Here is a 17,787-nt window from a genome sequence, read left to right on the forward strand (position 1 = left end):
CAAAAACTCTGTTCTGGTTTTGCCCCTCTGTTCAACAATAGGTATTGTCTTGCCCATTGTAAACATGTGCCTTTGGTTCTTTCTTGATCATGATTTTAATTTTAGTAGTAGTCTCAGTTTATCCTCCTCTGTGACTTCTTCACTAAAGATTGTCTAGTTGCAATAGCCACATTTCAGGGCTATAATTTGAGCATGGAAGTATTAAATACTGGATGGTCATGTACAAAGTGGTACAATATGCCTACCATTAGAAATAATAAAAAATTCTTCACACACAGCAGTTATATCAAATACAGTTATTATACTGAAACTTTCTCTTTTATGCAATGTAAGTTCATCTGTATACACTCTTTCCCAATACACTCACCTTACAGATTCTTGTACTCAACACCAGACAGAAATATTGAGTTGTATGACCGCTGTTTCTGAGAAATTTGCATCAACCAACTCTACTAGTCAATAATTAGCATATTCCAAAGAAATTGCAATAAAGCAGAGATACCTTACACTTTGCACAGCTTTGTTGGACTCTCCACATTGGTGTGAGGTTTCTCTTAAGGAAATCAAAAGCAAAGCTTTACAAAAACAACCTTGCTCCACACCCACCCCTCCCTCTGCATATTCTTTCCTCTCCCTTCCTTCCTCATATTCCCACCTTTCATTTGCCTACTCGGACTTGTGCCAATGTTTAAATTTTGTCAATAAGGAACTGAAGACAGTCTGTTTACATAAATAACGAAGTTTTACAAGTAAATTCTAATTTGTACCTGCAACTTTTTCAAGTTTAGTGTTACCAATGGTACTCCGATTTTTCTTCAGACACCGTATTGAGGGATTCTCTTGTCTTTTGCTTGTTCCAATTAAGTCCCACAATCTGTCGCCCACCTTACCACTAAATACTTAAAATGAGCTTTACATAAGATAAATATTTAGTTCTACTCACAGTACTGTTGATAAAATGTGCAGATACATCATGTTTAACTGGAAACTTTGGACTGTGTTGTGATGTAGTGGTTAACATAGCTTGCTCCTAACACAGATTCCGTATGGCCACCTAGGATTTTTTTGCGGTGCAAAATGCTATGTCTTATTACACAAGTTGAGAAGCAACCTAAATAACTATGCTGCAAAATTTAATACAATTAGATAAATAGAAAGAGAAATGTACAGCCACTGGCTCCAGAAGCTTAACTTTTGTATGTGTTTCTCCCGCCTCCAAACTTGATGAGCACATTTTTTTTTAATCCATCCAATTATATTTTCAAAACTTGATTATTTTCATTGATATATAAGCAAGAAAATTAACACACAAGCAGCCAAAGTGGCAATACTATCGAAAGGGTGGGTGGTGCTCAACACTTAAGTGTTATGTTTGTGGTACCAGTTAGTAGCACTTTTATTTATGCCATTTTGGTTTTTCATGGTGTCAGTCTGTCATTGTGCGGTGATGCCTATTGGCAAGCTGATGGAGTCTTCATATACATATTCCTTGAAATAGAATAAAGCCATATTGACAATTGAACTATGTAAGTATTTTTTGTAATTCCTAAGAAAAAAGGCATATAAAATACTTATTCACTGGACTTCTAACAGAATTCGTAAATTACTTGCAGGGAGACGGTTGTCTTTTTCGACATGAGCCATCAGCCTTGGGTTGTGAGACAGTTTGCACATACTGGCAGCAAGGCAAGTGTTTGAACCAGCACTGCAACTTCAGGCATATGGAACTAAGGGTAAGATACAAAAACAATATAATACTTCCACTTGGATGTTCATTGTTACTTCATAATCATTTTCTGCTTGTTTTTTTTTTTTTTTTTTTTTTTTTTTTTTTTTTTTTTTTTTTTTACCCACGGTGGTTAGTAACTTTTATTACTCCTTATTTTTGAAGACTATGGTAGGTGAGCAATTTATTCCCAACTTTTGCATATTGTATTGAATTAGGATGATAAGATGGGGAGCTTTTACAGTATTTCCTCAGGGATAAGTGTGTTATTGCAGTGAATGTGATAGCTTTTTCAGTATATTGCATAAACTAAATTTGCATCTTGTACAGCTTCATTTAATACATACAATTCCAAGGACTGTGAAGTAATTAACCTATGCATTCCTTCAGAAGGGTGAAATTTTTGATACTAATTTGCTAATTATTTCATGTGTGCATTAACTGTGAACTCACCTGTGTGTAAATGAGAGTTCTTCTTCTATACTTAATTGTAGACATTGATTCTTTTGCTAGTATTGTAAAGACAAACTGTAGGGTCACTTTTTGTCTGATGTGTACTATTATACATAAAATCTATTCTTAGGGTGCAGTGCATTTTCATTGTTGGTATTAAGTTACAATTAACTTCCTCATTTTGGGCAGTTGCATGTCTCATTTACAGGGAACTTTAATACAGCTTTCTTCATTTGGTGCAGAGTATCTAAATATGTAATAAAACAACAAAAATAGTCAGTTATTGGTAATGTAATATAAACAGATAGATAAAACATCTACTCACTAAGCGGTGGCAGGGGAACACACACACACACACACACACACACACACACACACACACACACACACACACACACACACACAGGATTTAACTGTTACAAGCTTTCAGAGCCAGTGGTTCCTTCTTCTGGGGCAGGAAGGAGAAGGAAGAGGGGTGAAGAAAAAGACCTGGAGAGGTTTACGGAAAGGGGTACAGTTCAGAAAAGCTACCGAGAACCTCAGGTCAGAGTAGATTTACCAGACGAGATGAGAAAGGAACACTGATTGTTGGGGACTGCACCGGATGAGATTTGAGAACCTGAGAGCTTAAAGGTGGAAGACAGGGTAATAAGCAAGATAGAGATTATTATTAAAACTACACATATGAGTTAATAAGAGTGAAAAGCTAAATGTGTCGTATGTAACAGAGATGGAAGGGGGGACAGCAAAAAATAGACGAGTCAGAAAATGAAAGATGTAGGAAACTAAAATGGAGTGAAGAAAGGAGTAGTTACTGTGAATAAATGCTGAGACGAAAGGATTTAATGTAAATTAAGGACAGGTGGGGGGTAAGAACAAAGGACATGTTGCAGTGCTAGTTCCCACTTGTGGAATTCTGAGAAATTGATGTCTGGAGGAAGAATCCAGATGGCGCATTTGGTGAAACAGGCACCAAGGTCATGACTGTCATGTTGTACAGCATGCTCTGCAATAGGATATTCTGTATTGAGGGTGCATACAGTCAATGCCCTGTCATCCTGGCTGACAACTGGGCGGTAGTCATGCCAATGTAAAAGGCCTAACACTGTTTACATAACAGCTAGTATATGACAGGTGTTGTTTCGTAGGTGCCTCCCCTTTGATAGTATTCTTTTGCCAGTTACAAGGCTGGAATAGGTGTTGGTAGGAGGGTACATAGGGCAAGTCTTGTAGCGGGGATGGTCACAGGGGTAGCGGCCATAGAATAGAGAGGTGGGTGCAGAAGCAGCATAGGGTCTGACATGAATGTTACGAAGATTGGGAGGACGATGAAAAGCTACTCTAGGTGTGGTGGGCAAAATCTCGTACAGAAAGGATCTCTTTTTCAGGACATGATTTTGGGAAGTCATGGCCATGTTGAAGTAGCTGATTGATACCTTCCTGATCAGGATAATACTGGGTGACAAGTACAAGTAGTGTGTTCTGTTTTTTTTTTTTTTGAGGCATCAGCAGTACCAAGATTGGATGTGATGGCACAGCAAATCTGCTCTTGAAGTAGGCTTTTGGAATAATAGGTCCTTCCTGAAGTGAGAGTGATGGTGTATTACTGAAAAGAGCCTGCATCTGAAAACACCTCCTATACAGCCTTGGCATTCAAGGCAAACATGTAAGGTTTGCATGGAAAGGGTGGCAACTGCCAAAATGTAAGTACTGTTGTTAGTAGATTTGATGTGGACGTAAGTGTGTAGCTAGCCTTCGTTGAGGATGAGATCAGCCTCTCCATGAGTCCATACAGCAAAGGTGTCATCGATGTATCTAGCCAAATCAGGGTTAAAGGCTTATGGATTCCAGTAAAGCCCCCTCCAAGCAACCCATGAAAAGTATGGCATAGGAAGGACCCACCCTGGTTCCCATGACTGTACCCTGATCTGTTTGTATGTCTGACTGTCAAAGGTGAAGTAGTTGTTTGTAAGTATAAAGTTGATTGAGATGAGTAAGAAGGATGTCATACGTTTGGAATCAGGTGTGGGCTGACTGAGGAACTGATAAGCAACAGACAGACCATGTACATGGAGTACGTTGGTATAGAGAGAGGATGGGTCAATGTTGAGAAGCAAGGTGTGATGTGAGTGGGACAGGCATGGACATCAGACGATCTAGGAAATGGTTAGTATCTTTGATATAGGAGTGAAGTCTTTGTACTCTAGGTTGCATGTGCTGATCAGATATACGTTTGGTCAGTGCTTTGAAGCCACCAACTATAAGATGGCCAGGATGATTGGGTTTGTGGATCTTAGGAACAAGGTAATAGGTTGAGGTGCATGGTTTGGGTGTGGTAATAATTTCTATGGATTGAGGTGTAAGTCCTTGTGAGGAGCCTGAGGTTTTAGGAGGGACTGCAGGTTAGTTTGAATCACAAGGATGGGATCTCTATGGCAGATGCTGTGAGTACAGGAGTTGGACAGCTGGCATAGACCTTCGCTGACATACTCCTGTTGGCCAAGTGCCACAGTGGTAGATCCATTGTCTGCCCAGGAGGATAATGATGTAATCATCAGCTTTTAGGGATTGTAGAGCCTGGAGTATTGCAGAGGACAAGTTAAGGTCATGTTGTAGAAACCTGGGGAAGGGTCGTGAAGCAATGCTGGATGTGGGGAATTCTTGGAAGGCTTGTAAGGGATGATTTTGAGATAGTGGTGGTGGATCAAGTTGGAATCAAGATTGGTATTTTTCAAGGCGGTGGTGGATCGAGTTGGAATCACGATTGGTATTTTTCAAGGCAGGTTTCAATCCTGATTTGCTGTTAGAAATGTTTTGGGACTGGATTGCAAAGTGATATTTCCAGTTGACATTATGTGTGAAGGAAAATAGGTTCTTCACCAAAGAAGCATCAGGTTTAGGGCTGAAAGTGAGACCCTTGGATAATACAGATAATTCGGGGGGGGGGGGGGGGGATGCTTTGGATGAGAGGTTGTGGCATTGTACAGTTGTGACTGGTTCTTGTGATTATGAGTTATGGATGCTTTGGATGAGAGGTTGTGGCATTGTACAGTTGTGACTGGTTCTTGTGATTATGAGTTATTGCAGGTCAGGGAGGCTGTGGTGAAGGCTGTGGGATGGTAACGAGGTTGGCCAAACTTGGTTTGTAGGGGTGGGAAAGGACTGGTGGTGTCACTGTTTGTGGAGCTGCAGAGTGGCAGGAAGGGGAACACCACTGTTGAGAAAGTGGGATAGCTTTCTGAGGTGAAGTCTGGCATGTTGTTACAGTCTGAAGTTGGCTTGGAGCATGATACCCTCCAAGGAAACATGTGGACAGATAACTACAGGATTTTGTAGTAGAGTAGTTTGATGGAGACGAAACTGGCAGGTGAGGCATATAGGTTCCAGATTAGTTGGTCAGTTCAAGAGATTGCTGTATTTGAAACTGTAAAAGAGGCTGGTGTACATTTTAACAGTTGCCACCCTTTCCATGTCAAACCTAACCTCCGATACAACGTTGGCATTTGAGGAAAACTTATTGGTTTGGATGCAGACTCTTTACAGCAGTGCACCCTCACTCCAGCCTTCATTGAATGTAATTATCCCAACAGCCTACTTCAAAGCACATTTCCTGGGCCATCACATCCAATCTTGGTACTGTTGACCCCTCCGAAAAACAACTTCAGAACACACCACAGTATTATCCTGGTCTTGAATGTATCTTTCAACCACTTTGACAAGGCCATGACTTCCTAAAATCATGGCCTGAAGAGAAATCCTTTCTGTCTGAGATTTTGTCCACCACACCTAGAGTATCTTTTCATTGCCCTCCCAATCTCCACAACATCCTTGTCAGACCCAATGCTCCTTCTGCACCCATCTCCCTACCCTATGGCTCCTAGCCCTGTGACCATCCCCGCTGCAAGACTTGCCCTGTGCACACTCATACAACCACCTATTCCAGCCCTGTAACTGGCAAAGCATATACTGTCAAAAGGGAGAGCCACCTGTGAAATGACGCATGTCATATACCAGCTGTTACATAAACACTGTGCAGACTTTTACATTGGCATGACTACCACTCAGTTATCAGTCAGGATGAATGGGCATCGGCAGAGGGTGTATACAGGGAACACACAATATCCTGCTGCAGAGCATGCTGTACAACATGACAGTCATGACCTCGGTAACTGTTTTACCATTCGTGCCATCTAGATTCTTCCCCTAGACACCAATATCTCAGAACTCCGCAGGTAGGAACTAGGCACACAACATTTCCTTGGTTCTCGCCACTCACCTGGCCTTAATTTATGTTACTTCCTTCTGTCTAAGCATTTATTCACAGTAACTCCTCCTTGGACCTTGCCGTCGGGTGGGAGGCTTGTGTGTCTCAGCGATACAAATAGCCGTACCTTAGGTACAACCATGACGGAGGCGTATCTGTTGAGGGGCCAGAGAAACGTGTTGTTCCTGAAGAGGGGCAGCAGCCTTTTCAGTAGTCGTAGGGGCAACAGTCTGAATGCTTGACTGATCTGGCCTTGTAACATTAACCAAAACAGCCTTGCTGTGCTGATACTGTGAACGGCTGAAAGTGAGGGGGAACTGTAGCTGTAATTTTTCCTGAGGGCATGCAGCTTTACTGTGCGGTTAAATGATGGTGGCATCCTCTTGGGTAAAATATTCGAGAAATTTTACGGATTGGAGTGTGGAATGTCAGATCCCTTAATCGGGCAGGTAGGTTAGAAAATTTAAAAAGGGAAATAGATAGGTTAAAGTTAGATATAGTGGGAATTAGCGAAGTTCGGTGGCAGGAGGAACAAGACCTTTGGTCAGGTAAATACAGGGTTATAAATACAAAATCAAATAGGGGTAGTGCAGGAGTGGGTTTAATAATGAATAAGAAAATAGGAGTGCAGGTCAGCTACTATGAACAGCATAGTAAACAAATTATTGTAGCCAAGATAACCACAAAGCCCATGCCTACCACGCTTGTACAGATTTATATGCCAACTAACTACGCAGATGACAAATAAATTGAAGAAATGTATGATGAGATAAAAGAAATTACTCAGATAGTGAAGGAAGATTAAAATTTAATAGTCACGGGTTATTGGAATTCGATAGTAGGAAAAGGAAGCAAAGTAAACATAGTAGGTGAATATGGAATGGGGGTAAGAAATGAAAGAGGAAGCCACCTGGTAGAATTTTGCACAGAGCATAACTTAATCATAGCTAACACTTTGTTCAAGAATTGTGAAAGAAGGCTGTATACGTGGAAGAGGCCTAGAGACTGACAGGTTTCATATAAATTATACAATGGTAACACAGAGATTTAGGAACCAGGTTTTAAATTGTAAGACATTTCCAGGGACAGATGTGGACTCAGTTTTGGACAATGCTGACAGGAATACTCTCTTTCAAATTCTGAAGGTGGCAGGGGTCAAACGCAGGGAGTGAAAGACTATTTACAATTTGTGCAGAAACGAGATGGCAGTTATAAGAGTCGAGGGCCATGAAAGGGGAGCAGTGGTTGGGAAGGGCGTGAGACAGTGTTGTAGCCTAACCCTGATATTATTCAATCTGTATATTGAGTAAGATGTAAAGGGAAAAAAAAGAAAAATTTGTAGCAGGAATTAAAATCCATGGAGCAGAAATGAAAATTTTGTGGTTCGCAGATGACATTGTAATTCTGTCAGAGACAGCAAAAGATCTTGAAGAACTGTTGAACGGAATGGACAGTGTCTTGAAAGGAGGATATAAAATGAATATCAACAAAAGCAAAACTAGGATAATGGAATGTAGTCAAATTAAATCGGGTGATGCTGAGGGAATTAGATTAGGAAATGAGACACTTAAAGTAGTTTTGCTATTTGGGGAGCAAAATAACTGATGATGGTCGAAGTAGAAAGGATATAAAATGTAGACTGGCAATGGCAAGGAAAGAGTTTCTGAAGAAGAGAAATTTATTAACATTGAGTATAGATTTAAATGTCAGGGAAACTTTTGTGAAAGTATTTCTATGGAGTGTAGCCATGTATGGAAGTGAAACATGGATGATAAATGGTTTAGACAAGAAGAGAACAGAAGCTTTCGAAATGTGGTGCTGCAGAAGAATGCTGAAGATTAGATGGGTAGATCACATAACTAATGACAAGGTATTGAATAGAATTGGGGAGAAGAGGAGTTTGTGGCACAACTTGATTAGAAGAAGGGATTGGTTGGTAGGATATGTTCTGAGGCATCAAGGGATCACCAATTTAGTATTGGAGGGCAGCGTGGAGGGTAAAAATCGTAAAGGGAGACCAAGAGATGAATACACTAAGCAAATTCAGAAAGATGTAGGCTGCAGTAGGTACTGGAAGATGAAGAAGCTTGCACAGGATAGAGTAGCATGGAGAACTGCATCAAACCAGTCTTTGAGCTGAAGACCACAACAACAAAAACTATTCCTTTCTTCACTCCATTTTAGTTTTCAACATCTTTCATTTCCTGGCTCTTCTATTTTTTGCTGTCCGCCCTCCCACCTCTGTTATGTACAATGAACTTAGCTTTTCACTCTTATTAATTCATGTATTGTTTTAGTAGTAATCTCTATCTTGTGTATTACCCTGTCTTCCACCTTTAAGCTTTCAGGTTTTCAAATCTCGTACAGTGCAGTGCCCGACAATCAGTCTTTCCTTCTCATCCTGTGTGATAAGTCTCCCTTAGCCCAACGTTCTGGGTGACTTTTCTTAACTGTAGGGTAGATGTTATGTCTGTCCATTTATATTAAATATGTAATAAGAGTCGTTTCTGGTTTGGTTACTCCTGGTATAAACATTTGTGCTACTAGATTAAAGGTTTTACTGGTATAATGTTTTTTGTGTTCTAAATTTTTACTTTCTTATAAAGACACAGAAGAGCACAGTTATGCACAGCAGATCATATTGCGTGTTTCAATAAAAATATCTATAATTTTACTTTGGCTAATAAAAAGTAAATAAAATTGTTACAGAAAAATCGTAAATTAATTCCCTGCTACTGGGAGAACCAACCAGGTGGTTGCCGAAAACCACATTGCCCATTTATGCACGAGAAACCACGTGACTCCGCTGGAACTATACCTGAGAAGGTGAATAAAGAAGGTAAGACTATTTTAGTAGATGGCTAAAGCAACCAGTTTCAATTGTCACATACAATTCTATGAAATAACTGGAATGTGAGTCTATCATTTATCTGCAATGAGTGGGTGAAGTGTAAATTTAAAAGCAATACAAGTAATGTGGGTCATGCTCTCTTTTGCAACTGCGTAAAGTGCTATTTGGACCAAAAGTATTTCACTACTATCAGTGGACAGATTTTTGGCTCCTTACATTATTTCCATGTGAATAGTGTTAGGAGCCAGACTGACAACTTACAATGCTTTTAAACAAAGCAAAACACTTTTGGCCCAAATAAGGCTTTTAACAGTCTCACACACTACATAACCCCCTTATTATTTGTAAAACTGTGACAAAGTGTTAGAAATAATCTTTCGTAAGACAGTGTGTGTCATAATTGTAGGCCACTGCTAACCAAATAAAGTGACCAAGCAATCAATAATAAGTGGCAATATTCTTGGTGTGTGTGTGTGTAGCTATAAAATTGTACAGTTGTTTGTTATATAAAGATGTCAACTTGTCACCTGTGGTAACAAGTCTGCTAGCTACTTTTTTAATCTACATTTGGTGTAAAAGTCAGAATATTCTCTATTAATTGTAACATAACCAACATCAGGTTGCTCATCCTGATAGAAACACGGTGTTCTTAGACACCAACTAGTTCCTCGCCCATTGGTCAGTAAATTACAGTGTGCCAGATGAATGTCTAATGTTCCAGTTTGGAAACTGTTTAAAATTTAAGTAGAGACACATTCCATAGCTGTTAGTCGTGGAAAAATGCCATTGCGTGTGATGCATTTAATGGGCAGATCATTGGGTAAGTGGCATTCCTGTTCAGTTTATGCTTTCTTTACCATAAAAGTTGTACAGAAGAAACAGTTACAGAAGAAAGAGTTCTGTCTTGACAGACCATCTTGGGATAGGAATTGAGCAGTGCATTTTCCTCAGGAAGTAGTAATTAAATTTAAATCTACAGCCTGCAATCGAGATGTAGATTTATCATTTTCTTAAATTACTCAGTGGAATTTCAGGTCTGTAGTCCCTTTGAAAAGTTCACAATGATTTTCTGCCACAATCCGTGTGCAGTCTAAGTGTTATCTGGTTTATGCTGTCTGTCCTTCTGCTGTTTGTGAGGTATTGGCTATTTATGTGTAACCTTAATTCTTGTAGCTGTGGAAACCATACGTTTCTGAATCAGTACTGGATTCACTGTCTGATAGTAGGGAACAATTTTCCTTCTGGTATTTGTAAATATCTCAGTTATTGTCAAGGTAGGTCCACACCTACGTGACTACTTTTTACAGTATGGAGGAGATGCTTCTTGTACTGAAATGGGAAACCCTTCAGGAAAGACAACACACTTCTTTTTGTGCAAGAGATACTGTGGTGGAAATCTAGAGAACCATTATTTGAGCCAACTGCAGAAGGAATCTACTGTAGTCAATGTACATTTCGTGTAAGGTCCACAAAGATAAGATGAGAGAAATTAGGGCTCATACTGAGTCTTGTAGACAGTAGTTTTTCACTTGATCTATTTGTGGGCAGAAGAGAAATGGAAGTGGCTAGTAGTGATATGTGGTGACCTTCACCATGCACTGTACAGTGTCTTATCAATTATGTATCTACATGTAGATGCAACATAATTTTCATTGTAGTTTGTTGTGCACTACATATGTGATGTTATTTTTGAAATGTTCCCTGTATAATTGTAAGATTTAACATCCAGGGCTGTTAGTCTAATCACTAGTACCTTCAACATAAAGTTAGCACATACCTTTGGAATGTCCATTGTTTTTCTTGAGTAGTCCTAAAAAACTTTATTTTAAAAAAATGTAAAAAAGCAGAAAGATAGAAAGGCAGTCACTCATTTGAAGTTGGCCGATGTGTGATGCAACGCATATGACAGCAAAGGCACATTACTTTTTTCTAATTTATCTGCACAAACTCACAGGAGCAACCACACAGACTTCTATAAATTCTAGTTGTTTTTTTTAAAATTCATTTTTATTATTATTTTTAGGGTTCTGTGTCTCAGTCCATAAGAACTGAACCCTTATAAGGTCACTTTGTTGTCTTCCAAGTGTTAAAAACCCTTTTTCTCAGGGTTGGGTAGACATATCAAGCTGAAATATATGCCACACACTAATTCCTATGGTTCCTTGTCACAGCTTCAAAATTCTAGCTTCCCGGTCATGCAATCAAAAGATATGGCCATTTGCATCACATATTTTGATACAATCTCATTCATGAAAACCTATAAGTTGCTTCTTGTTGACAATACAACTAAAGGAAGAAACCAGAAATTGTTAATTTGTAATTATATCACACGCACAAAAAATTTTTGTTCATTTGTTTTCTAAATATTTGTTTATCCATCTGTCTGTCAGGACCCTTTTTCTCAGGATTGGGTATATGAGTCAAGTTGAAATTTATCAATATTGTTTCATTCCATCCTGGATTTTCCAAGTTGAAATTTGTCACACAGTAAAGTCTGTACTCCCTTGGTGGTGTAAAATGTTTAAGCTCCCAAGTCAGTACAGTCAAAAGACACGACCATTTATGTCACGTATTTTGATACTTGCAAACTCGCACATCAAAACCTGTAGGGTACTTCCCATTGACCTAGAAACATGAAATTTGGCAAGAAGGAAGGTTTCACGGTATAGCTACTGGAAAAAATCCTGAAAATGGCTAATTTGTATTTATATCGAATGAAGATTTCTTTTTAATTTGATATGTCTGTTAGTTCATCCGTTAAGTACCTTTTTTCTCGATAACTGGTAGACATATCAAATTAAAGTATATGTCAGACACTAAGGGCTATGTTTTGCCCATGGTGTAAAAAGTTGAAGCTCCTACGTCAATTAACTCAAAAAGATATGGCCAATTACCTAATATATTTTGATAATCGCAAACTCGCTCATCAAAACATACAGGCACTTCCCATTGACCTAGAATCATAAAATTTGCAATCAGCAAGCTTTCACAGTGAAAGTAAAGGAAAAAAAACCTGAAAATAGTTAATTTGCAGTTATATCATGTGAAAAAATATTTTTTTGCCATTTGTTATGTGTCTGTCTGTCTGTCTAGACCCCTTTTTCTTAGAAATTGTTCCACGTATGAAGTTGAAATTTATGTCATATACTAAGGTCTATTGTCCTTTCGCGATGTAAAATATTTAAGTTTCTAAGTCAGTACAATCAAAAGATATGGTCTTTTATGTCATATATTTTGCTACCTTACCAGTATCGATAGCAATAACAGGATAATTAGTGGATATTGCTTATAATGTAATATCATTCTTCCAGCAGTTGTATATTAGAAATGGCTAAAAGGAAGGAAGGAACAAAAGTAATTTAAGATGCTGAAAGGCATTCTTCAGGTTGGATTTTCAAAAGATTTGTGCCCAATTCTATATTCTGCATAGGTACTTAAAAGTGATTCAGGCCTTTGAAGCCTAAAATCCTAAAGTGAATTGAACTGGCTCTGGATAATTAAACAAACTCCAGTAAAAGAAATTTGAGAAATTGAAGGGCAGATAATATCGTATATGCCAACTTTAGGGTTTGTTTGAGAACTATACGTAATGATCAAAAATTGACTTGAGCTTGTCGCATTACTGATATGTAGAAACAGAAGGAGGAGGAGGACAGCTGAATGCCATTTACCTGTGTGTGTGTGTGTGTGTGTGTGTGTGTGTGTGTGTGTGTGTGTGTGTGTGTGTGTGTGTACAGTGACATGAGGAAGGGCAAGATCACTGGTGGAGGGGTGGCCAGTGCACTGTCTAGGCCCACAATGTCATTAACAAAGAAAATAATGGAGCAGATACTGAGAAAGCTAGACTGATGCACCAGACATTACTAAGAACTTTGATATTAATCACTGAACTCCAAACAAAGACTCCCACTGTTAGTTGCAGCACCATAAAATGTATGCTAATAGGTGTGTCAGAAGAGCAGGAACATAAGCAAATGGAGAAATTTTGTCAACTTTCATTTACTAACAATGTGAGGAGTTATTTCTTGGTTTTTACAATAAAGTGGTTACTATTTCATGCAAGTTCCAATTGGAGACGAAGCGAAGCTCATGACGTTCTTTGACCATGTGCCCTGTATTCTGTAAAAACTGCTAGGGAGATTCATATTTGTGCCTCATACAGTGTTTTGACAAAGTGAAGTATGATCTTTGAGTCATGGTTTATTTTAAAACAATCCTAAATTGTTGCTGAACTGAAAAGTAAATAGATTCATTGTGGCAGTGCATTGTCAGCTGAAGAAAATACTATTATTAAGAAATCTATTTCAGAAAGATTTGCTCTTAAAACAGGTTCAAGCAGATGTCTCTGGTAAAGAAAAGAATGTATGTAGCTAGTACAGTATAATATGTTTAAGTAGCTGAACACAAATGATTAAAATATCCATTCTCTTACAGGATAATATTATATTTACTAATCAGAATTTGTTGAAAATAATTTAATGTACATGAAAGAATATTAATATAGGTGTAGGATTACTCTTTCCAGTCTATGGATGATACATCATATTGTAACGGCATTGTATGGATGATCTCCAAATATTAGTGCTGTGTGATGTTATTGATTTGATTAACAAGGAAGCAAGGAAGGAAATTTTTCTTAGAACTAACATATAGGATGTTCCTCTTGAGGAAAAACATGAAGTGCTTCTGTGTGTCTAATGGATGTCAGTTTTAACACTGTTACATTCTGCTATAAGACTTTATGAACTGGTTTGGAATTTAATGCAGAGCATTTATGTCTGTAATCTAGCAGAAATAGTCATGCTGCCTCAACTCTGTCAGATAAAATTCCGACTATAAAAAATTCTTCCACAACAAAGGTTTAACTTATTTACTTTATTGCATGTCCCATATTGTAAGCACAGTTCAACACACTTGAACATGGAGATAGGTTCTGGAGTTAAGAGAGACCACTAAATCAGAAATTCGAGAGTAATCTGATCTGTGCATTGCAGGGAGTGGAACATGTTTCACCTCTAATTGGCAAACTTAAAGTTCTTAGCTTGTCCCATCTGCTTTTCAGTGATATTTGATAGTAAATAAAAAACAACGTTATTAAAGGTAAAATTTATAAACATCTAACAGTGGTTCTAAATCTGACTTCTTTTCTGTTTGGCAAAATCCAGAATGCAATACTGACAATATTATGAAAAGGATAGTTGCTGCTCATTATGTACCGGAGATGCTGAATTAGAGAGAGGCATGGAAAAACAGACTGTCGACAAAGCTTTTGGCCAAACAGACCTTCATGAAAGTAGACAAAACACACACACACACACACACACACACACACACACACACACACACACACACACAACAATGTTTGGCTGCGAAGGCCAGACTGTGAGCAGCAGCACATGATAGGGAGAAGCAACTGGGTGGTGGTGGTGGTGAGAAGTAAGCTGGAGTTGGGAGGGGGAAGGATAGCAGGGTAGTGTGGGGGACGGTAAAGTGCTGCTATTGGGAGCATACAGGAACAAGTTGGGGAGAGGATAGGGCAGCAAGGTGCAGCTGGGTGGGTAGGCACAAAGTGGGGGGGGGGGGGGGGGGGGGAGTAGAAAAGGAGAGAAGTAATACTGTATCTCCAATACATCACTATTAAATTTTTCTTAGTGTCTTCATTAGCTTCAAAAACTTAAAGAGGCATAAGATATACAATAGTAAAACTTTTTATTTATCTTCATTTTCTCTTGTTGTTGTTGGCTCCACTTCTTGCATCTAGTTGCTGTTGGCTCCACCTCTTGCATGTAGGGGTACATTGTTGTGGCTGAAAGTTTGATTTAATGTTGTGGGTTCCTGATGACTAAATAACTGATGAAGTTGTGCCTGTATATTTCTTGAATTTTATGCTTTGTCACATTTTTAAATATCACACCATCTTAACGATGTCCACTTAATATTCAAAATTACATTATTAGTGTTGATCATATAAATACATCTGTCTCCATCAGAGGCATGCGCACTAGTACTTTGCATTCTGCAATACTCAATTGTTCCAAAAAATTTACAAAGCAAGAGTTTACAAATTTTCTCGACAAAAGAAGCATCTTTGCTAAAATTTATCATTATCTATAAATGAATCCAGAAATAAATTTAACAATTCACATTAGTTTGTGCAATTAATAACATGACTTTTAAGTATGCCAGAGTTTCTTATTTCAAATATTTCTAAAACAAGAATAATTTTAACTGTACATACAGAGTACTAACAAAATAATTTCTTTTTATACATTTTAGCCTGAAATATAATAAATAGTATACAAAATGATATGAAATTCTTTCAGTGAAACAGCCATGAATGTTCACCTATACAGGAATCGATAGTATACATAGTATCAGTTATTTATATATATAAAAAAGGTAATGTTAGAGGAGGGTGTCCCATTACAGTGTGTAGTTGAAACAGCGGGCTGTTTAGTGCTGGAATGGGAACAGGGAAGGTGGTAGGTGGGTAAGGGCAATGACTAACAAAAGTTGAGCCGGGAGGTTTACCGGAATGTAGGATATATTGTAGGGAGAGTTCCCATGTGCACAATTCAGAAAAGCTGGTGTTATTGGAAAGGATCCAGATGGCACAGATTATGAAGCAGTCATTAAAATGAAGACTGTCATGTTCAGCAGTGTGCTTAGCAACTGGATGGTCCCGCTGTTTCTTCCCCACAGTTTGTCGATGGACAGACAGCTTGTTGGTTGTCATGGCACATCGAATGCAGCACAGTGGTTGCAACTTAGTTTGTAGATCAGATGATTGGTTTCACAGGTAGTCTTGCCTTTGATGGGATAGGTGATGCTTGTAACTGGAATGAAGTAGGTGGTGTTGGGAGGATGTATGGTACAAGTCTAGGTCTGTTACAGGCATACGAGCCATGTGGCAAGGCTTTGGGAGCAAAGGTTGTGTATGGACAAGTATATTGTGTAGGTTTGATGAGTGGCAGAATACCACTATGGAAGGGGTGGGGAGGATAGTGGGTAGGACGAGGTACTCGAAACCCTAGCAGAGAATTTAGTTGCTCCATTCCTGGATGGTACTGAGTCACGAGAGGAGTGTTCCTGTGTGGCCGGACAGTGGGACTTAGGGAGGTGATGGGGGACTGGAGAGATAAGGCACAGGAGACATGATTTTGCCTGAGATTGGGAATGTAATTATGCTCTGTGAAGACCTCAGTGAGATCCTTGATGTTTTTCGAGAGGGGCTGCTCGTCCCTACAGATGCAATAGCCATGGGTGGCTAGGTTTCATGGAAGGGCCTTCTTGGTATGGAGTGGGTGGCAGCTGTTGAAGTGAAGGTATTGGTGGTGGTTTGTAGGTTTGACATGGATGGATGTCCTGAAGTAGGTATCTTTGAGGCAGAGATCAACATCGAGGAAGGTGGCGTGTTGTATTGAAGCAAATGGAGGAGATGATGTTGAGGTTCTGGAGGAATGTGGATAGGGTGTCCTCAACATTGATCCAGATCACAAAGATGTCATCAGTGAATGTGAGCCAGGTGAGGGGTTTGGAATTCTGGGTGATTAGAAAAGATTCCTCTAGATAGTCCATGACTAGGTTGGCATAGGATGGTGCCAAGCTGGTGCCCATAGCCATTCCCCAGATTTGTTTGTAGGTGATGCCTTCAAAGGAGAAGTAATTGTGGCTGAGGATATAGTTGGTCATGGAACCAAGGAAGGGGGTTGTAGGTTTGGAATCCGCCAGGTATTGAGAAAGGTTGTGTGCAACAGCGGCAAGGCCATGGGCATTAGGGATGTTCGTGTAAAGCGAGATAGCATAATTGGTGATGAACAGGGCACCATGTGGTAAAGGAACAGGAACTGTGGAAAATCGGTGGAGGATGTGGTTATCTTTTATATAGGAGGGTAAGTTGTGGGTAATAGGTTGAAGAAGGTGTCTGTCTACAATAGCAGAGATTCTCTCAAGAAGCACACAGTAACTGGTCACAATGGAACATCCTGGGTGATTGCATGGAAGTGTGTAGAAGGTAGGAGTGCAGGTAGTGGTAGGGGGAGGGGGGAGAGGGGGAGAGAGAGGGGGGGGGGGAGAGGGAGAGAGAGGAGAGAGAGAGAGAGAGAGAGAGAGAGAGAGAGAGAGAGAGAGAGACTCTGGGGAGAGGTTCGGGGAAGCGTCTAAGGATTTGAGGAGATACTGGAGATTCTGTTGGATTTCTGGAATGGAGTCACTGTAGCAGGGTTTGTAGGGGGATAAAAAATGGTGGAACCTTTTTAAGCAGATAAGATTTTAATGTCGGGATCAGATTCTAGGCGGTGGATTGTGCTTATCTCTGTGGATGTAAGGTTAGCTTGCATCTTGAGGGATTTGGGGAATGATGGTGATGCAAGGTTAGGGGTTAAGAAATTCTGGGAAGTTAAGAGAGGTGATTTGGGGGCAATGGGGGTGGATCACAGTTGGATGGTGGAGTGAACTGTCAGGCAGGGTTCAGCATTGGTCTTTGGTTGTGTT

At 39.4% G+C, this 17,787-nt stretch overlaps 1 protein-coding gene across 2 annotated transcripts in view; it reads left to right on the forward strand.

The window, feature by feature from the left end:
- LOC126281926 (zinc finger CCCH domain-containing protein 11A-like) overlaps positions 1 to 17,787 on the forward strand; it is a 62,797-nt gene that overhangs the window by 33,971 nt on the left and 11,039 nt on the right. For both annotated transcript variants that reach the window (XM_049981259.1, XM_049981260.1), the window contains 2 exons: positions 1,614 to 1,733; positions 9,153 to 9,282. In XM_049981259.1, the coding sequence (XP_049837216.1) occupies positions 1,614 to 1,733; positions 9,153 to 9,282 (250 nt within the window). The remainder of the gene's footprint in view (positions 1 to 1,613; positions 1,734 to 9,152; positions 9,283 to 17,787) is intronic.

This window comes from Schistocerca gregaria, chromosome 7 (genome assembly GCF_023897955.1).
Source record: "Schistocerca gregaria isolate iqSchGreg1 chromosome 7, iqSchGreg1.2, whole genome shotgun sequence".
Classification (NCBI taxonomy): Eukaryota; Metazoa; Arthropoda; class Insecta; order Orthoptera; family Acrididae; genus Schistocerca; species Schistocerca gregaria.